The sequence below is a fragment of the Emys orbicularis genome, chromosome 1 (assembly GCF_028017835.1).
Source record: "Emys orbicularis isolate rEmyOrb1 chromosome 1, rEmyOrb1.hap1, whole genome shotgun sequence".
Lineage (NCBI taxonomy): Eukaryota > Metazoa > Chordata > Testudines > Emydidae > Emys > Emys orbicularis.
This window is the reverse complement of record NC_088683.1, coordinates 76,603,263-76,623,353: the sequence shown is the minus strand read 5'-3', so window position 1 is coordinate 76,623,353 and position 20,091 is coordinate 76,603,263. Positions and strand designations below refer to the sequence as shown.

Genomic DNA, 20,091 nt, shown 5'->3' with positions numbered 1-20,091 from the left:
GTACAGAAACATTTTGGAAAGTTAAGTATACTTAATCAAGGCCTGTCCAGTATTCTTTGCATTATTACCAACATTTTATAACATCTTTACCAACTCTGTCTTATAAATTCTTTAGAACATTCTTAAATCAGTTCCACTAATTTCACGGAAACTGTTGTTGACTATGTCCTTGTTCACCTCAGGAGTGATTTTCAAAACTGCCTCGGCGACTTAGGGACACCAATTCCCAAATGGACTTTGTGGCTCTAAATCACTTAGGCACATCTGCAAAATCAGACCCCTCACTGTCATCTTGCCATAGAATTCAAGATGGTGATGCTGCAAAGGGCGAGAGAGATGCAGACTCAGAGTCACTTCAGAGTCGACACACATTTCTGTTTTCAGATAAGTGTCAAACTTCTGTAAGTTAGGTACTTACCTGGAAATTGGAAATTTGTATAGATTCTAGAAACAGAAGTAGCATCCCGGAGCCAGGGTATTTGCTCAGTCACAATAGAGAAGAACAGAGCATTCATAATACATTTTTAAAAAATCATTAAAACCAAGAAAACAAATATGAGAGATGAATGCTCTTTCGGGTTTCCTGTCTCCATCAGGGCCGCCCAGAGGGGGGGGAAAGTGGGGCAATTTGCCCCAGGCCCTGGGCCCCGCAGGGGCCCCCACGAGAGTTTTTCGGGGGCCCTGGAACGGGGTCCTTCACTCACTCCGGGGGCCCTGGAAAACTCTCGTGGGGCCCAGGACCCCAGAGCTTCTTCCGCTCCGGGTCTTCGGCGGCAATTCGGCGGCGGGGGGTCCTTCCGCCCCGGGACCTACCACCGAAGCACCCTGAAGACCCGCGGCGGGGGCTCCTTCCGCCCCGGGACCCACCACCGAAGACCCCAGGCCCCCTGAATCCTCTGGGCAGCCCTGGTCTCCATTTGTCAAGCTTGCCCCAGCAAATAACAACAACCCCTAACTCTTATTTAGCACTTTTCATCAATACATCTCCAAGTACGTTACAAAAGGAGGGCAGTAGCATTATCCCCACTTTACAAATGGTGAAACCGAGGCACAGAGAGAGAGGTGAAGTGACTTGCCCAAGATCACCTCACAGGCCAGTGGCAGGCCTGGGAATAGAACTAAAGTCTCCTAAGACCTGCTCTATCCACTGGGCCACACTGCATCCAAAGTATGGATTTTGAACAAGAAAAATCCAACACAGTGCAAAAAGAATGACAATTTGAGAGTATGGAATATAAATTTAGGGCGGGATTTTCAAAAGTATTCAGTGTTGGCCTGCTTCCCTTTGAAGTCAGCTTTATTATTGACATCAAGGGAGACAAGTTATGACAAAATGGAGAGCTGTTAATAAAATCTACCCTTAAAGCAAACTATAGTGGATTTCAATGGGAATTTGTTTATGTTTGTGCCTGTCTTTAAAAAGAAAAACTTTGCATAATTGACCAATTTTATTATTAAATGCAAATCAAATCACTTTGTAAAAAAATGATTTAAAAAGGAAGGCCAAGGTTCAGGTCTAAGTATAAAATGTGTAATGTTCTTTTTCACAACATATCAAAGGCATTAACTTTTTAAAATAAAAGTTTCTCTCATCAGCTCATAAGTTGCTGGAGCAGTCACGTGGCCCATAAACTCTTGCCTGTGATAGCCAAGGTAACCCCAGGGCCCAAGCCCTGACATAAGTAATAGACACTAGCTGTTGTTGTGGATATGAAGATAAACTTAAGCTGCTTCCTCTGAGAAAATGAATCAGAATGAGTCCTGCTGTCTCTACTGGCCACATGGGTTAGGCTCAGCAAGTCAAAGAACCTCAAACACGTAAGCAAATTCACCATTCAAAAAAGCAGTCTCCACATTTTTTAGCTTTCAAAAAAGTATAATAAAAGTCAGGTTCAGCTTCAGCTAATATTTTACTGATGCAGAAATGTCTGACCTCACTTCCACCCCAAGCAAGTACAGTCATAGCAGAGTTGGATGAGCCATGAGGGAGAGCAGAATTTGGCCATTGCTAAAACTCACATGTTTAGTGAAGCATAAAAAAGCTGACAAATAGCCAATTCTCAATGATGTTTTAATTTTGTATTCAATATGTCAAACAAATACACTTTCTATAAAGAATAGATAGAGTTGGAAGGATTTTCAGGAAGGTAGAGAAGTAGAACTGAAGGGAAGAGGAAAGGGTATCCTTTGTGATTAAGGGATTCTTCTAGTTTAAAGTTGTGCCAATCCTAAAAAATTTAAGGGAAAAAATCAAGTAATAATAATGTTTGGAAATCAAGGGAGGATGGTAACAGTATTGGATACTGTAATTTTTCCTGGCTCTGATGCCCTGAGCTGATAGTTTGGATGCAAAGGAGCTACCTGGAAATATCAGGAATAAAATGGTTCAATATACAAATGACATGTTAATCTTTCTTTAAAAGGAGGATGGCATACAGTGATTTACAGAGTAGTTTCTTGCCATGTCATGATCGAGATAAATCAGCCTGGTCACAGAAAGGCTGCTTTCCTTTGTTAAAAAAAACCCTATTCAGTCCATAAATCAAAAGAAAACAAAACGTTTTACCAAAAAAAAGCGAATCTGCTAAAAAGTGAAACTTATTTATTGGTAAAAGTATGCCAACTTCATCCCCCCAACAGAGAGCCATGAAATGACTCAAGATCCCATCAACTGTACTTCTCACTACCTTCCTGGTGCTGCAACCCCAATACAACCAAGAAATAAAGAAATCGTTAATCCTTTTGTGCTGGTGTTTCCCAGTAAATCCGTCGCCAGCAGTGGACTTCATGCAAGGAAATCTGACCTCCGGCGCCAAGGAGTTAAACAATGATACACAACCTGCCTTCTGTTAAATATTTGCTTTTACTCAGCTTGGGAATGAATCATCTCTCTGTCCTCTGAAACCCCTGTAGTAATTCCTATAGAGTGCTGCCACTAAATCTAGTAGAGAGGATAAAGATGCTGCTAGACTCAACCAAGCTGCTCAATGGATTTTTTCTGTTTGACTAATGATAAATATGTTAACTAATATGCTCTCTGGCAAATATAACAGCGCGATCATGATCTTGGCAGACATAGATCTGACCTCTGCCAATTCAAACCACAGACAAGATGTAACAGACTAAAACAATCCCTTGATCAATTCAGAGCCTACATTTTTAATACAAAATAGAGAAACACAATATAGCTATATTCTAGATATGAGATGTATTCTGTATATTAGATAAATCTCTAGTTGTTCATTTTTCTATGATTGCACTGTCATAAATAATCATTTACATTTATATATTGTCTTGCATCCAAGCATCTCAAAACACTTTGCAGACATTAGTGAGTTAAGCAATTTCACTGTGAAGTAGGTAAGTTATAGTCACTATTTTACACATAATAGAGTCCAGAGGTGAAATCCTCATCCCACTGAAGTCAAAGGGAGTTTTGCCATTAACTTCAATAGGGCAGAATTTCACATCAGGAATCCTGACTTCCAGGCCCCTTCTCAACTCACCAGACAACATTGTCTCTCTGTAAAACTGATGCATCTCACCTTTGGGGCAGGAAAAGCACAAACACCTTGATTCTTAAGAACTTGACAGAGAAATAACCACTGCATAGGGTACTGAGTAAACCAATTTAATGTTAAAAAAGAAAGTAGCTGAGATTCTTGTAATTAAAGTCAAGTGTTTTTTGACTGATTGGTTTACCAGAATATGAAAGTGTTAGTGAAATGACCGCGTCAGCTGGTTAGATTTATCTGAATATTTCACCTGTTATTAAATTCAATCTAGACATATATAAAACAAACTTACAGAAAATCATCTCTTAAGTTCCCATTAAAAGTTCCACATAGACCTAGTGTTCTTCTTTTCCAGCTGGTATTGACTTGTATATAAAGTCTCTCCCCATCTTTAGCAAATTGAATCTTTAAACCAAATCTAGTTTTCAGCTGCACAAACAAAGAAGACAGGTTCCGAATTTCAATGTCCCCTGCACATAACAGAAAAAAAAAGTAAGTCATTTTTCCTTGGTTGAAATATTTCCATACAGAAACCAGCCCTATGGTTTTAAATGTTTCAACTTTAAAAAAAAAAAAACCACCTTTGAAAAGTATAGAAATGCAATTAATGGACCATACACAACCTCAGAACACTCCAAATATCCCTGCCCACCCTGCACCAAAACTAATGGAGACAACCGTGTATCACACTGTGACAGGCCCAATTGTGGTTCACTACTCTGTGTCAGCAACTCTTCTCAGGCCTGACATACTCATTACAACCAACTCACTATGGTTATAATTGGTGTCATTTAATTTGACATTGGAAAATTAATAACTCACTGATCATTAATATTCTTGTGCGATATATGTACATGGTGTGCATTAAGAGTTATGGATATATGCTGTTTAAACCAGGCATGTCAGGTGGAGTTGGCAAACAAGTCTGCCCTAGACAAACAAATGTGTATTTGCTTCTCTGACCAGCCCTGTTGTCAGGCAGAGACAAGGAAGGCCTATTTACATATTAGTTAAACTAAACTATTAAGCGGGGGGAGGAGATAGCTTCCAGCAGAAAAGAGAAACTTTATCTGGGATATAAAGACAGGGGGCCTGAACCTTAAGTGATAAGCAATTGAATCAACAGATTGTATACGATATTACAGTATTATAAGTGTATCAAGTGAAGTGTTTTATGAAAGCCTATGACACACTACTGATTAATAGCATTGTAAAATGTATATATTGACACCATATAAGGAATTATGGATACTCATTGGTATTAAGCTTTTACAGCCAATGTCCAAACAAAGGGAGAAACATGCCTCTCCCAGACAGGAAGGGATGTCGCAGCTATTCACTTGTCTCCTATATAAATTAAACATGGTGGAATCAAAACAATTGAAACCCCATTTACTTACAGGGGGAGGGAAAGACCACAAGAAGGAAAGAACAGCACGAGGTCACCCCGCCTCTTGAAACAAGGTCATTGAATTTTGGAAGATATAAGCAAAGACAGATGCCATCTCTGGCATTCACCACTAGACAGACAAGGTGACAGAGCTCTTGCAAGCTGAGAGAGATGGGTCCTTCAACCAAAGGGGGGAGGGTTAAAGTCTCTGGGATCTGAATATAGGTGAGAAACCTGCTTAGGCAGAGATCTTTCACCTAGGAAGACGTAGGAAGTCAGCATCTTGTACTTCTGTGGAAGATCATGACTTGGGGAAAGTCAGCCAGGGCTGGGAAGAAGGAAGACTGGTGAGAAAAATCATCTTGAACAAAGCCTGTACCTTGCTAGATTAGGTTTTAAACTTCTAGATGTGTGTTTTCACTTTTATTTGCTTGTAACCATTTCTAAATTTATTTCTTTTAGTTGGTATCACTTAACCTATGTCCTATTGTTACTAAAAGTTTTATTTTTATTATAAACCTACTCAGTGTTGTGTTTGCAGGGAAGGGTATATTTATCCCAGTGAAGTTAATAAGATTTAATGTGCTTTTGTCTCTTTAAAGGACCAAACAAACCTTATTATTTCTCTGAGTTGTTCAGGAGAGGGCTGGACACTTCAGGGCACATGGTTTTGGAGAAATTCAGGAATGGGAGTGCACTGGGGTCACCTTGCTGGTTGTAATCCAGGCTGGTGGAAGGCAGACAGACTGCTGGGGTCAGACAGTGCTGAACCAGGGCTGTCTAGCACGCACGCACGCACACACACACACACACTCTCTCTCTCTCTCTCTCTCTCTCTCTCTCAGGGTGTGACCTGCATGTTTGTAGGCTAGCTGTGAGCATTCCAGGCTGGAAACTACAGCAGCAAAACATTTTAAAACACCCAGGGCTGCAGAGCACATGGTGACACAACCCCCAAACCCTGTGACACACATCTTCAACATTGACAAAATGAACCAGATGCCACAACTACAGTGTACCATAATCAGCATAAAAATGTGTGCATCACCTTCCTGTACGCGTCGGCTACTAGACCAGAGACTATTCTCCCTTCTTTGACAAGACAGCAACAACAACATCATGCCTCTGGTGAGATGAATGACAGTTCCATTGAGGACAGAGTCAAGGGAGAATATGGATCTATTCCAGATCTGCCAAAGACTCCCTGTGTGACTTTGGGCAAATCACTCAATCTCTGTACCTCAGCTTTCTCATCTGCAAAATGGGAATAGTACAACTTTCTTGACTCACAGGGGCATTGTGAGGTTAATTAACAGAGGTCTGTAAGGTGCATTGCAGTGTTTATATAGAATATGCTACCTAATAACTTTATTATTAATTATTATTACTACATTTGATATACAAACAAAATCCCTATCCAGCACCAAGTCCATCTTCCTAATAAAACCCTTATAGTGGGCAATGGAAATTTTACAATCATTGTAGCCAATTATTATCCATAGTGCTTCGGTTCCCTGCAGCTGCAGACATCTTAAACCCAGTATACCTTTGCAGCTAATTTACATAATACTCTTTTGTATAACTGCAGTGAAAATGGTTTAAGATGCCTGCAGCTTCAGACAAAACACTTCAGTGTATAAGACTTTAAAATGTTCCTAGCCAATAGCCAAAACACCCAGTTATCCAGGGTTTAATAACATGTCCTAGCTGTAATACCAAGATATTTGTCATAGACAAATATGTACCTTACAAGGATGTTCCACAAGCTAGTGAGGCTAAAAGGGTAGAGCTTCTTAACTACATTCCCAAACTTTCCTGTGCTTAAGCTTTAATGTTTTGGGGTGGGTTTTTTTAAGTGTCATCTTAACTTTTGAATTCTTTGCCTCATATATTTGTCTTTGATAATTAAAATATTCTGTTGAGGGGTTTCCTCCCAAACCAACTAACCAGGGCTGCCCACAACATTTTGGCACCTGAGGCGGGAAGCTCAAATGACGCCTCCATGCTTGGGCCAAAACTTTGAAAGGTCTCAATTCTGCCTTCTTCCTGTTCTACTCCTCTCATGGTACTGCTCTGCTACCTACCACAATAAAGGAGAACTAACAACTTAAAATGCCTTGTTCAAAAATTTTAAGTAACACTTAACTTTCAAACACCTGAACAGCAAATGTAACTTTTCTTGTCTGCATAGTAAACACTGGCATTTTTATCTGTTTGAATAATCAAAGTGGTGCTTTCCCTGCCTTCTTGGTTGCAAAGATTTGAACTGCTTCCTGAAGGTCCACAGTCTGGGCCAGCTCGTGCTCTATTGAGATGGTTGCAAGGCTGATAGCCTCTCCTGTGTCATTGTGGAGCATAGATGTGTTTTTATTAACTTCAGCTTGGAGAAGCTGTGTTCTCCACTGACAACTGTTACAGGAAGTGTTAGAAGTATGCACAGAGCAACAAAAGCATTTGGAAAGAGGGTGGTCATCTTATTTGTGCACATATATTCCAGAACAGCCTTTGGAGTTGATCCTGCTGAAATGTATCTTGAAAGGGCTTTCGGTTCATCACCTAAATCACTCGCATCAATATCGCGCATGTCATCATGTGTCAACACTGTCTCTAGTGCCCTGCATTGCTGGTGTGGGTCTTCTTCAGGTATAGTGAGGAGTTTTGGAATATCATACAACATCCCAAATATCCTGCTGTGTTCCTTGAGCTGCATGAAACATTCTTCAACTGACTGTATTGCACAATCTAGCACCTGGTTAAAGAATTCAACTTTGAATTGTTGTTTGGGGTCTCTTATGAGATTATCCCGTGCCTCGTAACCAAAATGTCTTCTTCTTCGGTGACTCTTGTATTCTTGAATGGATGGGAAAATAGCTTCAGTGTGAAGTTCCTCTGCCAACTTCTGTGCACTCTTCAGAACGTTTTGAAATCCCTCATCTGACCGGTCAGACAGTAGGTATGACTTTGCTTTGTCCAGTTGTTCCATTGCTCCAGATATATCAAGGTCAACACCTTGGAGTCTCTTGCTTACAACATTTATTTCAAACGGTATGTCATGCCATAACACTAAGCCACACAGAAATTTGAAGTTATGTATGTTTCTGGTGATTCCATTTCCCTCTGCCACTGTTCGCCCACGAACAGTTCCTGTCATAGCATTATCCTCCATAATGGCAAATATGGCATCATCTATCTTCCCAATTTGGTGTTTGATAGACTTTATTGCCTCCACTCGACTTTCCCATCATGTGGCACTCAGTGGTTTCAGTATCAGAGAGGATGCTCCCAGATGTTGCTTCAAAATTTGCCATCGATGAGTTGATGCAGAGAAAAATACATAGATGCTTTGAATTACATTAAAAAATTCAGCAGCCTCACGAGAAGCTGATGCTGCATCACTGACCACCAAGTTCAATGAATGAGAACTGCACGGGACAAAAAAAGCTCGAGGGTTTAACTCTCGGATCCGTGTCTGCACTCCTCTGTTCTTTCCTCTCATGTTGGCACCATTATCGTAGCCCTGACCTCTCATGTCAGCTATCGCAATTCCCATATCTTCCAGCTTTTTAAGAAGCACATTTGTCATACAAGCTCCTATAGTATCATCAATGTCAATAAATTCTAGAAAATACTCTCTGACAGTCACCATAGCAGGGACATTTTCACTAGGTTCTATTGTTGTTACAAAACGCACCATTAAAGTCATTGGTTCTGTATGGCTGATTTCAGGTGTGCAGTCCAGAATAACAGAGGAATATCTTGCTGACTTCAGATCTGCCACAATCTTCTGTTTGATTTTTGTTGCCAGTACCTCGTATGATCTCATTTTGAATTGTTTTTCCAAGGTAGTGGTGTGTGTACATTTCTTGGGTGGTGACTCTTCTTAGATGCTCCTGGAGTACAGCATCAAACTCAGCCATCAGCTCCATAATTTTAAGGAAGTTTCCATTGTTTGTCACATACAGCTGATCTGAAGTGCCACGCAGTGCTAGGTTTTGGGTAGCAAGCATTCTCACAATGGCAATGAGCCTTTTCAGAACATTTTGCCAGTAAAGAAACTCTGATGCAATCTTCTCTTGATGCTGATCATCTATGGTGGCCTTTAACCTTAGTCTCATCTCAAGCTCTTTCCACCTATGGAATGCTCTCTGGTGATTTGCTGCCTTCTCATGGCATGCCAGATTTTTCCAGTCCTTTGTTCCTGTAGAACCCAATGTGGCTGGAACATTAGACTGGAAGAGTTTGCAACAAAAACAGTATGCAGCATTCTGGGTTTTTGAGTACATAAGCCATGGCCTCTCCACTTTGTCACCATTGGGGATTTCACACCAATAATGTGTTGGTTGGAAACTTCTATTTTCATTGTTTTGGGGGAACATGAAGTTTTTCACTTGCTGTGGCCCATGCAGTACAAGGAAGTCCCTCAGGCTACTGCTCAAGTGGGTCCGCAGTCCTGGATCATCTAGACTTAAGGAACTAAACTGAGCAGCAGCTTGTTTCTTGCTCCTCCACCACACTCTTCTCTGATCTACACTTTTCTTCAGGAATGTGCATAGTTACATTCATTGAAATGGAGATATGGATGCTGCAGTAGCTGCCAGGTCACCTGCACTCTAACTAACTGGAAGATCAGGCATCTCCTCACCACTCACATCCTCTCTGGGGCCGGAACATTTGTGTCTATGTATCTCAGGAGAGCTCCTTCCTGCTTAGATAGAAAAGCTTCCTTTGCTTTCTTTCTTTTTCTGAATGCTGCCCCAGGGGGCGTTTTCTTCTTTCACTCATGACTGCTGTTCTGTGCCAGCTATAGTGGCTCTCAACACTCAGTTGAAGGGGACAAATAAGCAGGCTGGTAGCAGGGCCTGAGTGAGGGAAAATATCAGCGTCTTAAGGACCTAACTGGCTCCTACTACTTCAGTTGACTGCCTGTTCTCCTCAAGTGGGTTCAGGGAAGCAGCAGGAAACAGGAAGCTCCCTGAGAAGCTGGTGTTAATCAGTCCAGGCTCCTGGGGGTGCTAGAGAGGTACATAAGAGGCTCCTTCTCTTCCTCTCTCTCCCTGCAGCTCCTGCTGCTTTCTGTTATTCCCTCTCACCTTTTCTCCTGCCTGCCTGTTATGTCTCTTGTGCCCTTCTTCCTCCAGCACAGCACTCCACCATCTCTGTGCATCTAGAGCAGAGAGAATACATATGCACCAGCAGCAGACACAATTTTCTACACTCTGGGTCCTACTGGCGCCCCCCCCCCCCCCACCCCCCAACAGTCTGGCACCTGAGGCAGCCGCCTCAGTTCGCCTCATGGTAAGTCCAGACCTGCAACTAACTCATTTATACATATTCACAAACATCTTAACAAGTTTGTCTGAGAAGTGGACATAATCAGATGCTAGCTTCAACCTTAGACTCTCACTCGTTAATCCTCAAACCAACACTCTGAGGCAGGTAAATATTTCACAGTTTTAAAAGTGAGGGAAATGAGACAAAAAGGTGAACTAACTTTCCCAAAGTCACACAGCAAATCAGTATCAGAGTCAAGACTCATGCAATCTTAGCTCTCAAACCATGCAGATGCCATTAAACCAAGTTGTGCCTCGTTTGCATTTTGGCTTGCAACATGTTCCAAGAATAAGTAGGACCATCCCTTTAGCATCAGGACGATCTGGCAAAAAAATCAGAACGGCTGACATCTGTAGGTGTCCTTGGAAGTATAACACAGGGATTCCCCACCCCTACATAAAGTATTTCTAGAGTATACGCAGCATTCCATAGGTTATTAAAATTAAGAAGGTTAAGTCTTTTAACAGTACTTAGCACCTTTCATGGTTTGGGCCTGCCAAGGAATTATTTACTTGTACAAAAGTATAATAAAAAGCATTAGAAAATATGAAGGCAAGAATGTGAACTCTAATCCATGTTTTTCTTACCATTAAAGTTAAAACCCTGGCTAGGGCCAGTTTGGACTTCACCATCCCTGGTAAGAGTCACTTGTTTACTCATATCATCTTCAAGAACTAGTGTTACAGACTGGATGCAGCCATGGTCGAGGTTCTGAGTGAAAATGAATTTTATCAACAGACAGAAAGATACAAAGAGTGTTTTACTAACACTGAATTAAATTTCAGTTTGTTCATCCAAAGGTATGTTAAAATAATGTCAAGTATTTAACTTTTTCAAAACGAATGAAATTAAAAGTTAAGGTTGCTGTTAACTCAGACCAATAACATATCCTGAACTCTTCAGCCACAAACTGATATGGATGGCAGTTAACGTTTTAATATTTTTGTGAACTTCTTAAACATACTGTTCCAAGGAATGTGATATCCTATAAATTAATAAATAAGTGTCTCAGACTGCTAAGAAATCTCTCTTACCTAGCTGGCAGTATATTAAACCCATCAGTCCTGTCAGTAAGAGTGTTTTTCTGTCTAAGACACCTGCTCAGGCTGTAACCAAATATGTAGATACCTGTGTAATCATGCATGAATGAAAAGGTCTGTTGACTTAATTCCAGAAAGGCAGCAATTAATTTTACAAAGGGCAATAGAGGTAATTGAAATAAAACACAGATCATGCTCAAACTATATTTCGCTCATCAATGTAAAAAGCAGCAAAACTGTTTCAATTTTATTTCTGACATTATTACTACTAAGCTTGCCTGGTTAATTTACATTGGCTGGCTATGTAAGATTACCTGAAATTTTTATGTACCCATTTATCATCTCAAATTCAAGTGTGACCTTACCTGATCACATGGAGCTTTCTGTAAAGTGATTGTGAATTTGTCTTTCCCAGTGCCTTTTACCAGAATATACTGACAAATCCCAAGAAAGGTATAATGACGACCATCAAACGTTGTGAAATGAGAGTCACCTACGATGGTGCACTCAGCTTGAGAGAAAGAACAACGTTCAATAAATAGAAAAGTTAATTTGCATAGAGCCAGATCATAGAGTCGGAGATGGAAAAGAGGCAATGCAGGAACATTTCCCTACCATATATTCTCAAGCACATTATCCTGCCTAGTTTAAATCTATCAAGCTATCATGATGTCTGGTGCCACATTTAGTGCATGCGCAGTATCACAACTTACATTTCCATCAGAAACCACCTCATCAAATGCAGTTTTACATGTGCAGCATCCCTAGGTTCTAATCAGGCACATGTCACCATGGTATCTGAGTGCCCTCCCACTTCAAAATAAGAAGAATTAATGCAAGACAAAGCCCAACAAGAAGACTATATTCTGCACCCCCTCACACACACACACACCCCACTACCTCTCGCGAGGTTCCTGGAATACTTTTCCTCCTCTTTTCTCTGCATGTCAGACTGAGGCAGAGAGAGCATGTTTCTCCCTTTTATTTTCCTTTTCTTAGTTGTTGCTGTTGTGGGAAGGATAGATTAAAAGGGAATGAGTCGTGCATTGCATTCTGAAGGAGGTTAGGTAGGTAGTCATTCTTATCCTTCCACCGGGAGCGCCATAGTCTAGAGACAGTTGCCTGGAAAGCTCTGTCCCACTTTCATGAATTTGACCTCCTGATTTTGAGTTTTATCATTTCTATGAAATGTAATTGTCAAGGGAGATTGGTCCCTGAGGTACAAGAGTTATTGAATAGATGTTGAATAACTTTGTCCAAAGCAATGGAGGCCTTAAAAATGAGGCCTGTTATTTTAAAATTAACCTGTTGCTCTATGCAGAGTAAGCTGAGCACCAGGATGATGTGCTCTTTTCACTGTTTGTATTATGATAATATCTAGCTGCTCCAATCATGGACCCATTGTGCTAGGCACTGTACATGCACAATAGAAAGATGGTGTCTGCCCTGAAGAACATGAAGTCTAAGACAAGAGACAGCAGGGGGATACAACAGAAAGATTGGGGGAAGCATAAGGTAACAGTAGGATGATATGGTCAGATAATCAGCACACCAGTGGTCTAATCATTGCTCTCTGCATCCATTTCTTTAATCTTTCCTGTTTGCTTATTATCATCCCAAACCCCTAAAGCATATCTGTTTCTGTTATCTTTTGCAGCTTCTGGGCCACATATTTAGTATAGAATCATAGGACTGGAAGGGCCCTCAAGAGGTCAGCTAATGCAGTCCCCTGCACTCATGGCAGAACTAAGTATTATCTTGACCATTCCTGGCAGGTGTTTGTCTAACCTGCTCTTAAAAATCTCCAATGGTTGAGATTCCACAACCTCCCTAGGCAATTTATTCCAGTGCTTAACCACCCTGACAGTTGGGAAGTTTTTCCAATTTCCAACCTAAACTGCCCTTGCTGCAATTTAAGCCCATTGCTTCTTGTTCTATCCTCAGAGGTTAAGGAGAACAATTTTTCTCACTCCTCCTTGTAATAACCTTTTATGTACTTGAAAACTGTTAAGTTCTCCAGACTAAAGAAACCCAATTTTTAATCTTCCCTCATAGGTCATGTTTTCTCGACCTTTAATCATTTTTGTTGCTCTTCTCTGCACTTTCTCCAATTTGTGCACATCTTTCCTGAAATGTGGCATCCAAAACTGGACACAGTACTCCAGTTGAGGCCTAGTCAGTGCGGAGTAAAGTGGAAGAATTACTTCTCATGTCTTGATTACAACACTCCTGCTAATACAACCCAGAATGCTGTTTGCTTTTTTTTGCAAGAGTGTTACACTGTTGACTCATATTTAGCTTGTGATCCACTATGAGCCCCAGATCGCTGGTGATCCCTATACTGGTGATAGGAATAAATAAAATGCAGTTACCTGGACAGTCGTGTTCAGTGCAGTTCCAAATGCCACCAGTACAAGTACTAAATAAAGCACAAAACACAGAACATGCTTTTTGTTCAGGTTTTTAGAAAAAATTGATTTTGTAAGTCTTCAGACACGTCACAAATTTATACTTAATTTAGGATACATTTTCTCTGTATTCTAGTTAGATACAGAACACGGATTGTAGATACAGATATAGAATAGCCTTGAAAAATGTAATGTAACTTGGTAAACATCCTACAGTGAATTAAATATAGGCAAACGGATACATGAAAAAGGGAAGAGTGGATTAGAGGTTACATACCACTGACTGCATTCTTGTTCAATTTTTGAGCCGGCAGAGAAGGCTTTCCCATGATAAATACAAGGACAACTTGACACAGAGATACAAGTTCCATTGTCCATAACGAGACCTATTTTTGTTTAAAAAAAAAAAAAAAAAAAAAAGACTGAAAACAAGATAGGAATATTAGGGCTCTGCTGTTCACTCCGTATGTTCACTTGGTCATAGGGACACCATTTTCATGATATTTCAGTGGGTGGTTTTATCCCAGCAGTGTCCGTCTCCTCTCCATGACCCCCATTGTACAGATGGGGAACTGAGGCAAAGCAGGCCATTCATCCAGTTTTAAGCCAGACAGTCCAGATTCTAAATGGTTTGTTCCCTGTCCAGTACTGAGACAAAACCAGGCATGATTTTATCTGAAATCATGGATGCAGGGTGCCATTTTGAAGAGTGTGCCACGCCATCCCCACCCTCACCCTCACCCCACCCCACTCCACCATGACCATTCATGCACGGTTGCACCAGTGGGGGCAGGGTGGCTCACCCTTTAAAATGGTGTCCTCTACATCAGTGGTTCTCAACCAGAAGTTCGGGGCCTGCTAGGGGGCCGCGAGCAGATTTCAAGGGGTCCGTCAAAATAAACCAGAGAGCAGGGCCAGCATTAGACTCACTGGGCCCAGGGCAGAAAGCTGAAGCCCAAGCCCTGCTGCCTGGGTCTGAAGCCCAAGCCCAAGCCACTTAACTTCACAGGGCCGCCCTGGGCAATTTCCCTGCTTGCTACCCCTTGCTACCCCTAGTCTTTTAATCTACTGGATATGCAGAAAAACAGTTGTTGTGGCACAGGTAGGCCGTGGAGTTTTTATAGCATGTAGGGGTGGGGGGAGGGGCTCAGAAAGAAAAAGGTTGAGAACCACTGCTCTACATGGTGTGACCTCACATGCACAGCACACCAGTGGGGACAGTGTCAAGAAGGTGGCGGGACCATGCTGTTCCTGGAAGCATTGGCATGTCTACACTTACTGTGGATCGATGCTGGGTCACCTAGTGGGTCACCTAGTGAAGACCCGCTAAATCGACCACCGATCACTATCCCAGCGACTCCAGTACTCCACCAGAACGAGAAGCATAAGGTAAGTTGACGGGAGAGTTTCTCCCATCGACCCAGCGTGGTATAGACACTGCAATAAGTCAACCTAAGCTATGTCAACTCCAACTACATTATTCATGTAGCTGGAGTTGCGTAACTTAGGTCAACTTAACCCTGTAGTATAGACCTGCCCTAAGTGACTCGCCCAAGGTCACACAGGATGTCCATGGTACAGGAGGGAATTTACCTGAATCTCCCACATCCCAGACCAGTGGGCCATCCTTGTGCTCCACTGTTCACTCTGCAGCATAAAAATTCAATTCAGCAAAAGGGTGAAATCAGTGTTTAATTTGTGTCCTGGCACTTCTAGGCGTGGCAGTTCAAAGCTCTGGCACCTCAGGGCTTGCTGCATCAGTAAGGAATGTAAAAAAATTGTTTGAGACCAGGCACCTAATTGCTTGAGCCCCTCTTTCATTACAAATTAAGCACTGAATGAAATTCACCCCAAAGCAAGGTGTCCAATCAAGGTGCACCACTTACTAGTTTAAAGGGGCTTACTGGGGGGATTTGTGGTGGAGGTCTTTGAGCAGGTCTTTTGAAGCAGCTTGAATTTCACCCTGAATGTGCATGCCATGTACAATACCCGCAATGATCCCATAGAACCATACAAATTTGAAATGGAAAAGACTGGTGGGGTCACACAGTCCATTGCAGGGCTGTTCCCTGCAGTCCAACATCTTGTCTTTTGTTGAGTCTAGCTTTAAGGAAGGTAATCTTCCCGAACACAGCATAAAATATCTGCACTATTTAAAAAACTCAAAACAATTAGGAAAAATTCAGATACGCTAGTTAAAACTCATGCAACTTTTTTATTTGTATAGCTCACCCAAGTTTTAACTGATATGGTCTGATTCACAGTTGCACTGTATTTTGAATGATCTTTTAGAAGAATATAATAATACAACCAATGCATAAAACATTAGCAGGAGGAAAGAAAGTATGGATATATATGAAAAACTAAAATAGAAGCTTACGTATGTAAAATATACATTTTTTCTGATTTTTAATTTTAAGCATACAGTCTATGACACTATAGTTGTGTTGTCAGGCATTAATTTAATGTTAATATGTCCTGTGACAATATTAGATACTTACCATCTGGACAGTAACAGCCATCTAAGCAATGGAGGTTGCTGCCAAGACAATCCTTTTCAAATGTGCAGGTTGGGGGGCAACAACTAATGCAATCCCGATGGACAAAACTGTCTTCACACTTTTCAGCTAAAACGTGTACAAATTACACTGGACATTAGTGCATTATGCTTCCTTTATAAGTTAGAAAACCTTCATCAGTAATTTGTTTTTTTGAAACACAACACATCTTACCAAATAAATAGTTGTGCAATGTTTCTGGTATAGTTAATTGTTGTTACATAAATTTACTTTTAAAAGCCCATTAACACCTCTCCAGTCATAAAGGGGAGGGGAATGATGGGGGGAGGGGAATTAAGTGGGGGCTTATAGAATGCTGTAATAAACCATAAATCCAGTGTCTCTATTCTATTTTCCCCTATGACTGGAGAGATGTTAATGGGGCCACTTCACCTTAAATGGTCCCCTAAAATATGTGTTAACTACTTATGCTAAACAATCTGTTCCACCTTGTATTTAGCTGTTATACTCTGAGTACGTTTCCCAGACCTGAAGCAGAAGTCTGTGTAGCTCGAAAGCTTGTCTCTCTGACCAACAGAAGTTGGTCTAGTAAAAGATATTACCTCACCCACCTTGTCTCTCTAATATCCTGGGACCATCATGGCCACAGCAACACTGCATATGTTAGAATATAACATTTAAAAAAATCTTAAATATGCTTTAGTTTTGTATCCAATTATTACTATCTCCAACTCAATGGAATACAATTGTACCTAACATTAAAAAAGCAACTATAGACCTGAAACTACAGCTTATTCACCAAAAGTCACATTTCCAAATATAGTGGTCCCCACACAGACCATGGCGGTAGTTTGAAGGGGTGCAGGAGGGGCATTGCCCCCCCCCCCAACAGAGGTAAGGTGTGGGGGGGCACATGAGGTCATGTGCCACTCCCCCCCTCCCGATTTCAACAAGTACCGAGCTGCCCTGCAGGGCTTGCTCTGCTCGGCCTATGGGGGGTGGGGGCTCTGCCCATCCCAAACTGTGCCTCCCCCAAAGGTAGGCCAAGCAGAGCAAGCCAGGCAGCTGGCTGGGCCAGGATGGGGAGCAGAACGGAGCAGCTGCTCCAGGTTGCTACCTCGGCAGCTGGATGTTGCCCTTCTGGGTCCTAGTGCCCATCTGTTTCCTGTACAAGAGTGAGTGCCTACCGGGGGCAGGGCAGGGCTGAGGGGAGGGGGATGGGGAGAAGAGACAGTGGGGAAGGGGGGAGTAGGGCAGGGGAAGAGAAAGGGATGGGGCTGGGGGCAGTGGTGAGGGGAAGTGGGGTGCCATGGGGAATAGAAGGGGATATGGGAATGGTGGTGAGGGGGAACAGGAGCCGGCATGTGGCATCCCCTCGGTAGCAGCAGCAGCCCCAGCAGGGAGGCACCAGAGCCGCCACATCGCTGCAGCAGCCGGTGCCAGAGTGGCCGCAGGTCACCACAGCAGACAGCAGCAGCTAGGGTTCCTCCATTAAGCCAGCCCGGCCCATCCCATCCCAGCCCCCTTTCCCCCCAGGCACCGTCAGGCCAGGTACTGTTCCAGGCTGGGGGACGGGGACAGAGCCAGTTAAACGAATCCAATTTTCCCATTAGATTTAATGTAAATGCTGGGGTTTAGGTTCCAAGGAAATTTTTGGGGGGCAGACAAAAGGCATTATGTACTGTACTGTAGTGGGGAGGTGCCCCTGGCTTACCCCTGGGGCTCAGGGCTGGGGGTGCAGGGTCTGGAAGGGAGTTAGGGTGCGGGAGGGCGCTCAGGGTGGGGGAGGTGGGAGGAGGCTCAGGGCTGGGGCAGGCACAAGGTGCAGAGCACTTACCTGGGGCAGCTCCTGTTTGGTGCAGGGGGTGTGCAGGAGGCTCTGTGCAGCACAGCACTGCCCCCATGGCCGCAATTCTGGGAGCCACGATTCTGGGAGTCCCCCCTCCCCCCGCCCCCCGGCAGGCAGGGCCACACGGAACGCAGGGGCTTTAGGGGCTGCAGGGTCCTGGGCTAAGGGGGCCCTGGGGCCCTGGGCTAAGGGGGCCCTGGGGCCCTGGGCTAAGGGGGCCCCGGGGCCCTGGGCTGCAGCTCTAAAGCCCCTTTCGGAATGCGAGCATGGGCTGGAGGACTCAGGAGGAGCAGGGGCAACCGCACAGCCAGTGGCCGGAGAGAACTGGCGCTTTCCCCTTCAAAAGCGCTGCTTCTCTCCGGCTGGCTTTGAAGGGGAAAGTGCTACTTCTCTCTTGCCACTGGCTGCATGGCTGCCCCTGCTCTTCCTGAGTCCTCTGGCCCATGCTCGCAGGGCCGCATTCTGAAAGGGGTGTTAGAGCTGCAGGCCAGGGGCCCCCTTAGGCCAGGGCCCTGCAGCCCCTAAAATCCCTGCGTTCCGGGTGGCCCTGCTCGCTCGCTCCCTCCCTCCCTCCCTCCCAGAAAGTCCTAAGTGCTGTCAAACAGCTGTTTGGCGGCGGGGGAAGCGCTGGGAGGGAGGGAAGAAAGGAGGGGGAGGAGGCGGAGAAGAGGAACTTGTGCAATGCTCCCTTGTAAAGTCAGCCAAATGACCTTATAAGGGATCATTGCACAACTTTAAACGAGTATGTTCCCTAATGGAGCAGCGACATAACTTCGAAACAACTTTAAGCAGGAAGACATTAAGTGAGGAGTTACTGTACGTGGAGGTTACCTAGTGGCATGGCTCCAATATGCAGCTTTGGTCACTAAAATAATTAATCCTGCAAAAATGGAACAGTCTATCTCTACCAAACATCGATGCCTGGCTCAATGATAACGCTGACCTCACAGCTAATGAACGACTGACATTCCGAAAAATTCCAAGTAATTTGAACTTGTTAGAGGTCCCTGATTAAGGTTGACCCTGAAGATAGATCAATCTCTTTCCCTCCCCTCCTTTAATCCTAATCCTTTTTGCTTACTTTATGTATTATGTTGAATCTGCTATTTTGGTGTATTTGGAAAAATTAATAAAACATTTTAAATATTAAAAAGTTGATACTTACAGCAGGCAGGAAAATCCTCCCTCCAGTCCCGTACGGGGTAGCCTGCATGTGAGCATGCTCTAGCATACTCTGTCACTGCTCGGCAGTAAGTTTCATCATCATCCACTCTGAAGTGGTAAAATAATCCTGTCATCACTAAATCCTAAATTTAATACTCATAAATATCTGCTATGTGACATTACAGAACTCTCCACAGAGTTGGCCTTGCACAGTTAAAAGGGGTTACAGTTTTTGAGACTTTAAATAGCATCACTTAAAAAAGAAACTAGGGATACTGATTATGCTTTTGCATTTTTTACCATTTGACCCGACAAACGATTTTTGCTTTATTTTAATGTTACAACAAAGAATGAGTAACATTTATTACAAAAGATTAGCAATGCTCATTAATAGAAACAATTTGTGAGAGGAAGGGTGGTCTTGTGCTAAAGGCAAAGGCCTGCAAGTCTGGAAATCTGGGTCTTACTGCTGACTTTGTCACAGACTTCTTGTGTGGCCTTGGTCAAAGTCACTCTTTATACCTCCCTTCCCTGTCTGCAAAATGGGGATAATATTCCCTCCCTCATCAGGTTGCTCAAAGGATACATTCATTAATATTTGGGTTGTGGTCAGGTATTCCATGGACAGGAGTCACTTTTTTTAAAGTGAGAAGTTAACGAATGTTCACTGTGAAGGACTTTGTACCAAAATAGACTAGTCATAACAAGACATCTCTGAGATAGGAAAGGTTATAATATATAGTCTCAGGGTTTATTTGTCTTTCAGCACAAGATCAAGTTTCCAAAATTAGTTGTTTTAAGACTATATCGCATTGTGTGTGTTTTGGTGCTTTCAACATACCTGTTACAAAGTCACCATTTCAAAACTCCACAGT

General features: G+C 42.9%; 1 protein-coding gene across 1 annotated transcript in view; it reads right to left on the bottom strand.

The window, feature by feature from the left end:
* Window positions 1-20,091, bottom strand: part of OTOGL (otogelin like) — a 144,567-nt gene that overhangs the window by 108,666 nt on the left and 15,810 nt on the right. Inside the window, exons 11-17 of the mRNA XM_065403324.1 lie at window positions 19,218-19,324; window positions 16,186-16,311; window positions 13,962-14,070; window positions 13,649-13,695; window positions 11,642-11,787; window positions 10,824-10,947; window positions 3,808-3,985 (exon numbers count right to left, since the gene is read on the bottom strand). Of these exons, the coding sequence (XP_065259396.1) occupies window positions 3,808-3,985; window positions 10,824-10,947; window positions 11,642-11,787; window positions 13,649-13,695; window positions 13,962-14,070; window positions 16,186-16,311; window positions 19,218-19,324 (837 nt within the window). The remainder of the gene's footprint in view (window positions 1-3,807; window positions 3,986-10,823; window positions 10,948-11,641; window positions 11,788-13,648; window positions 13,696-13,961; window positions 14,071-16,185; window positions 16,312-19,217; window positions 19,325-20,091) is intronic.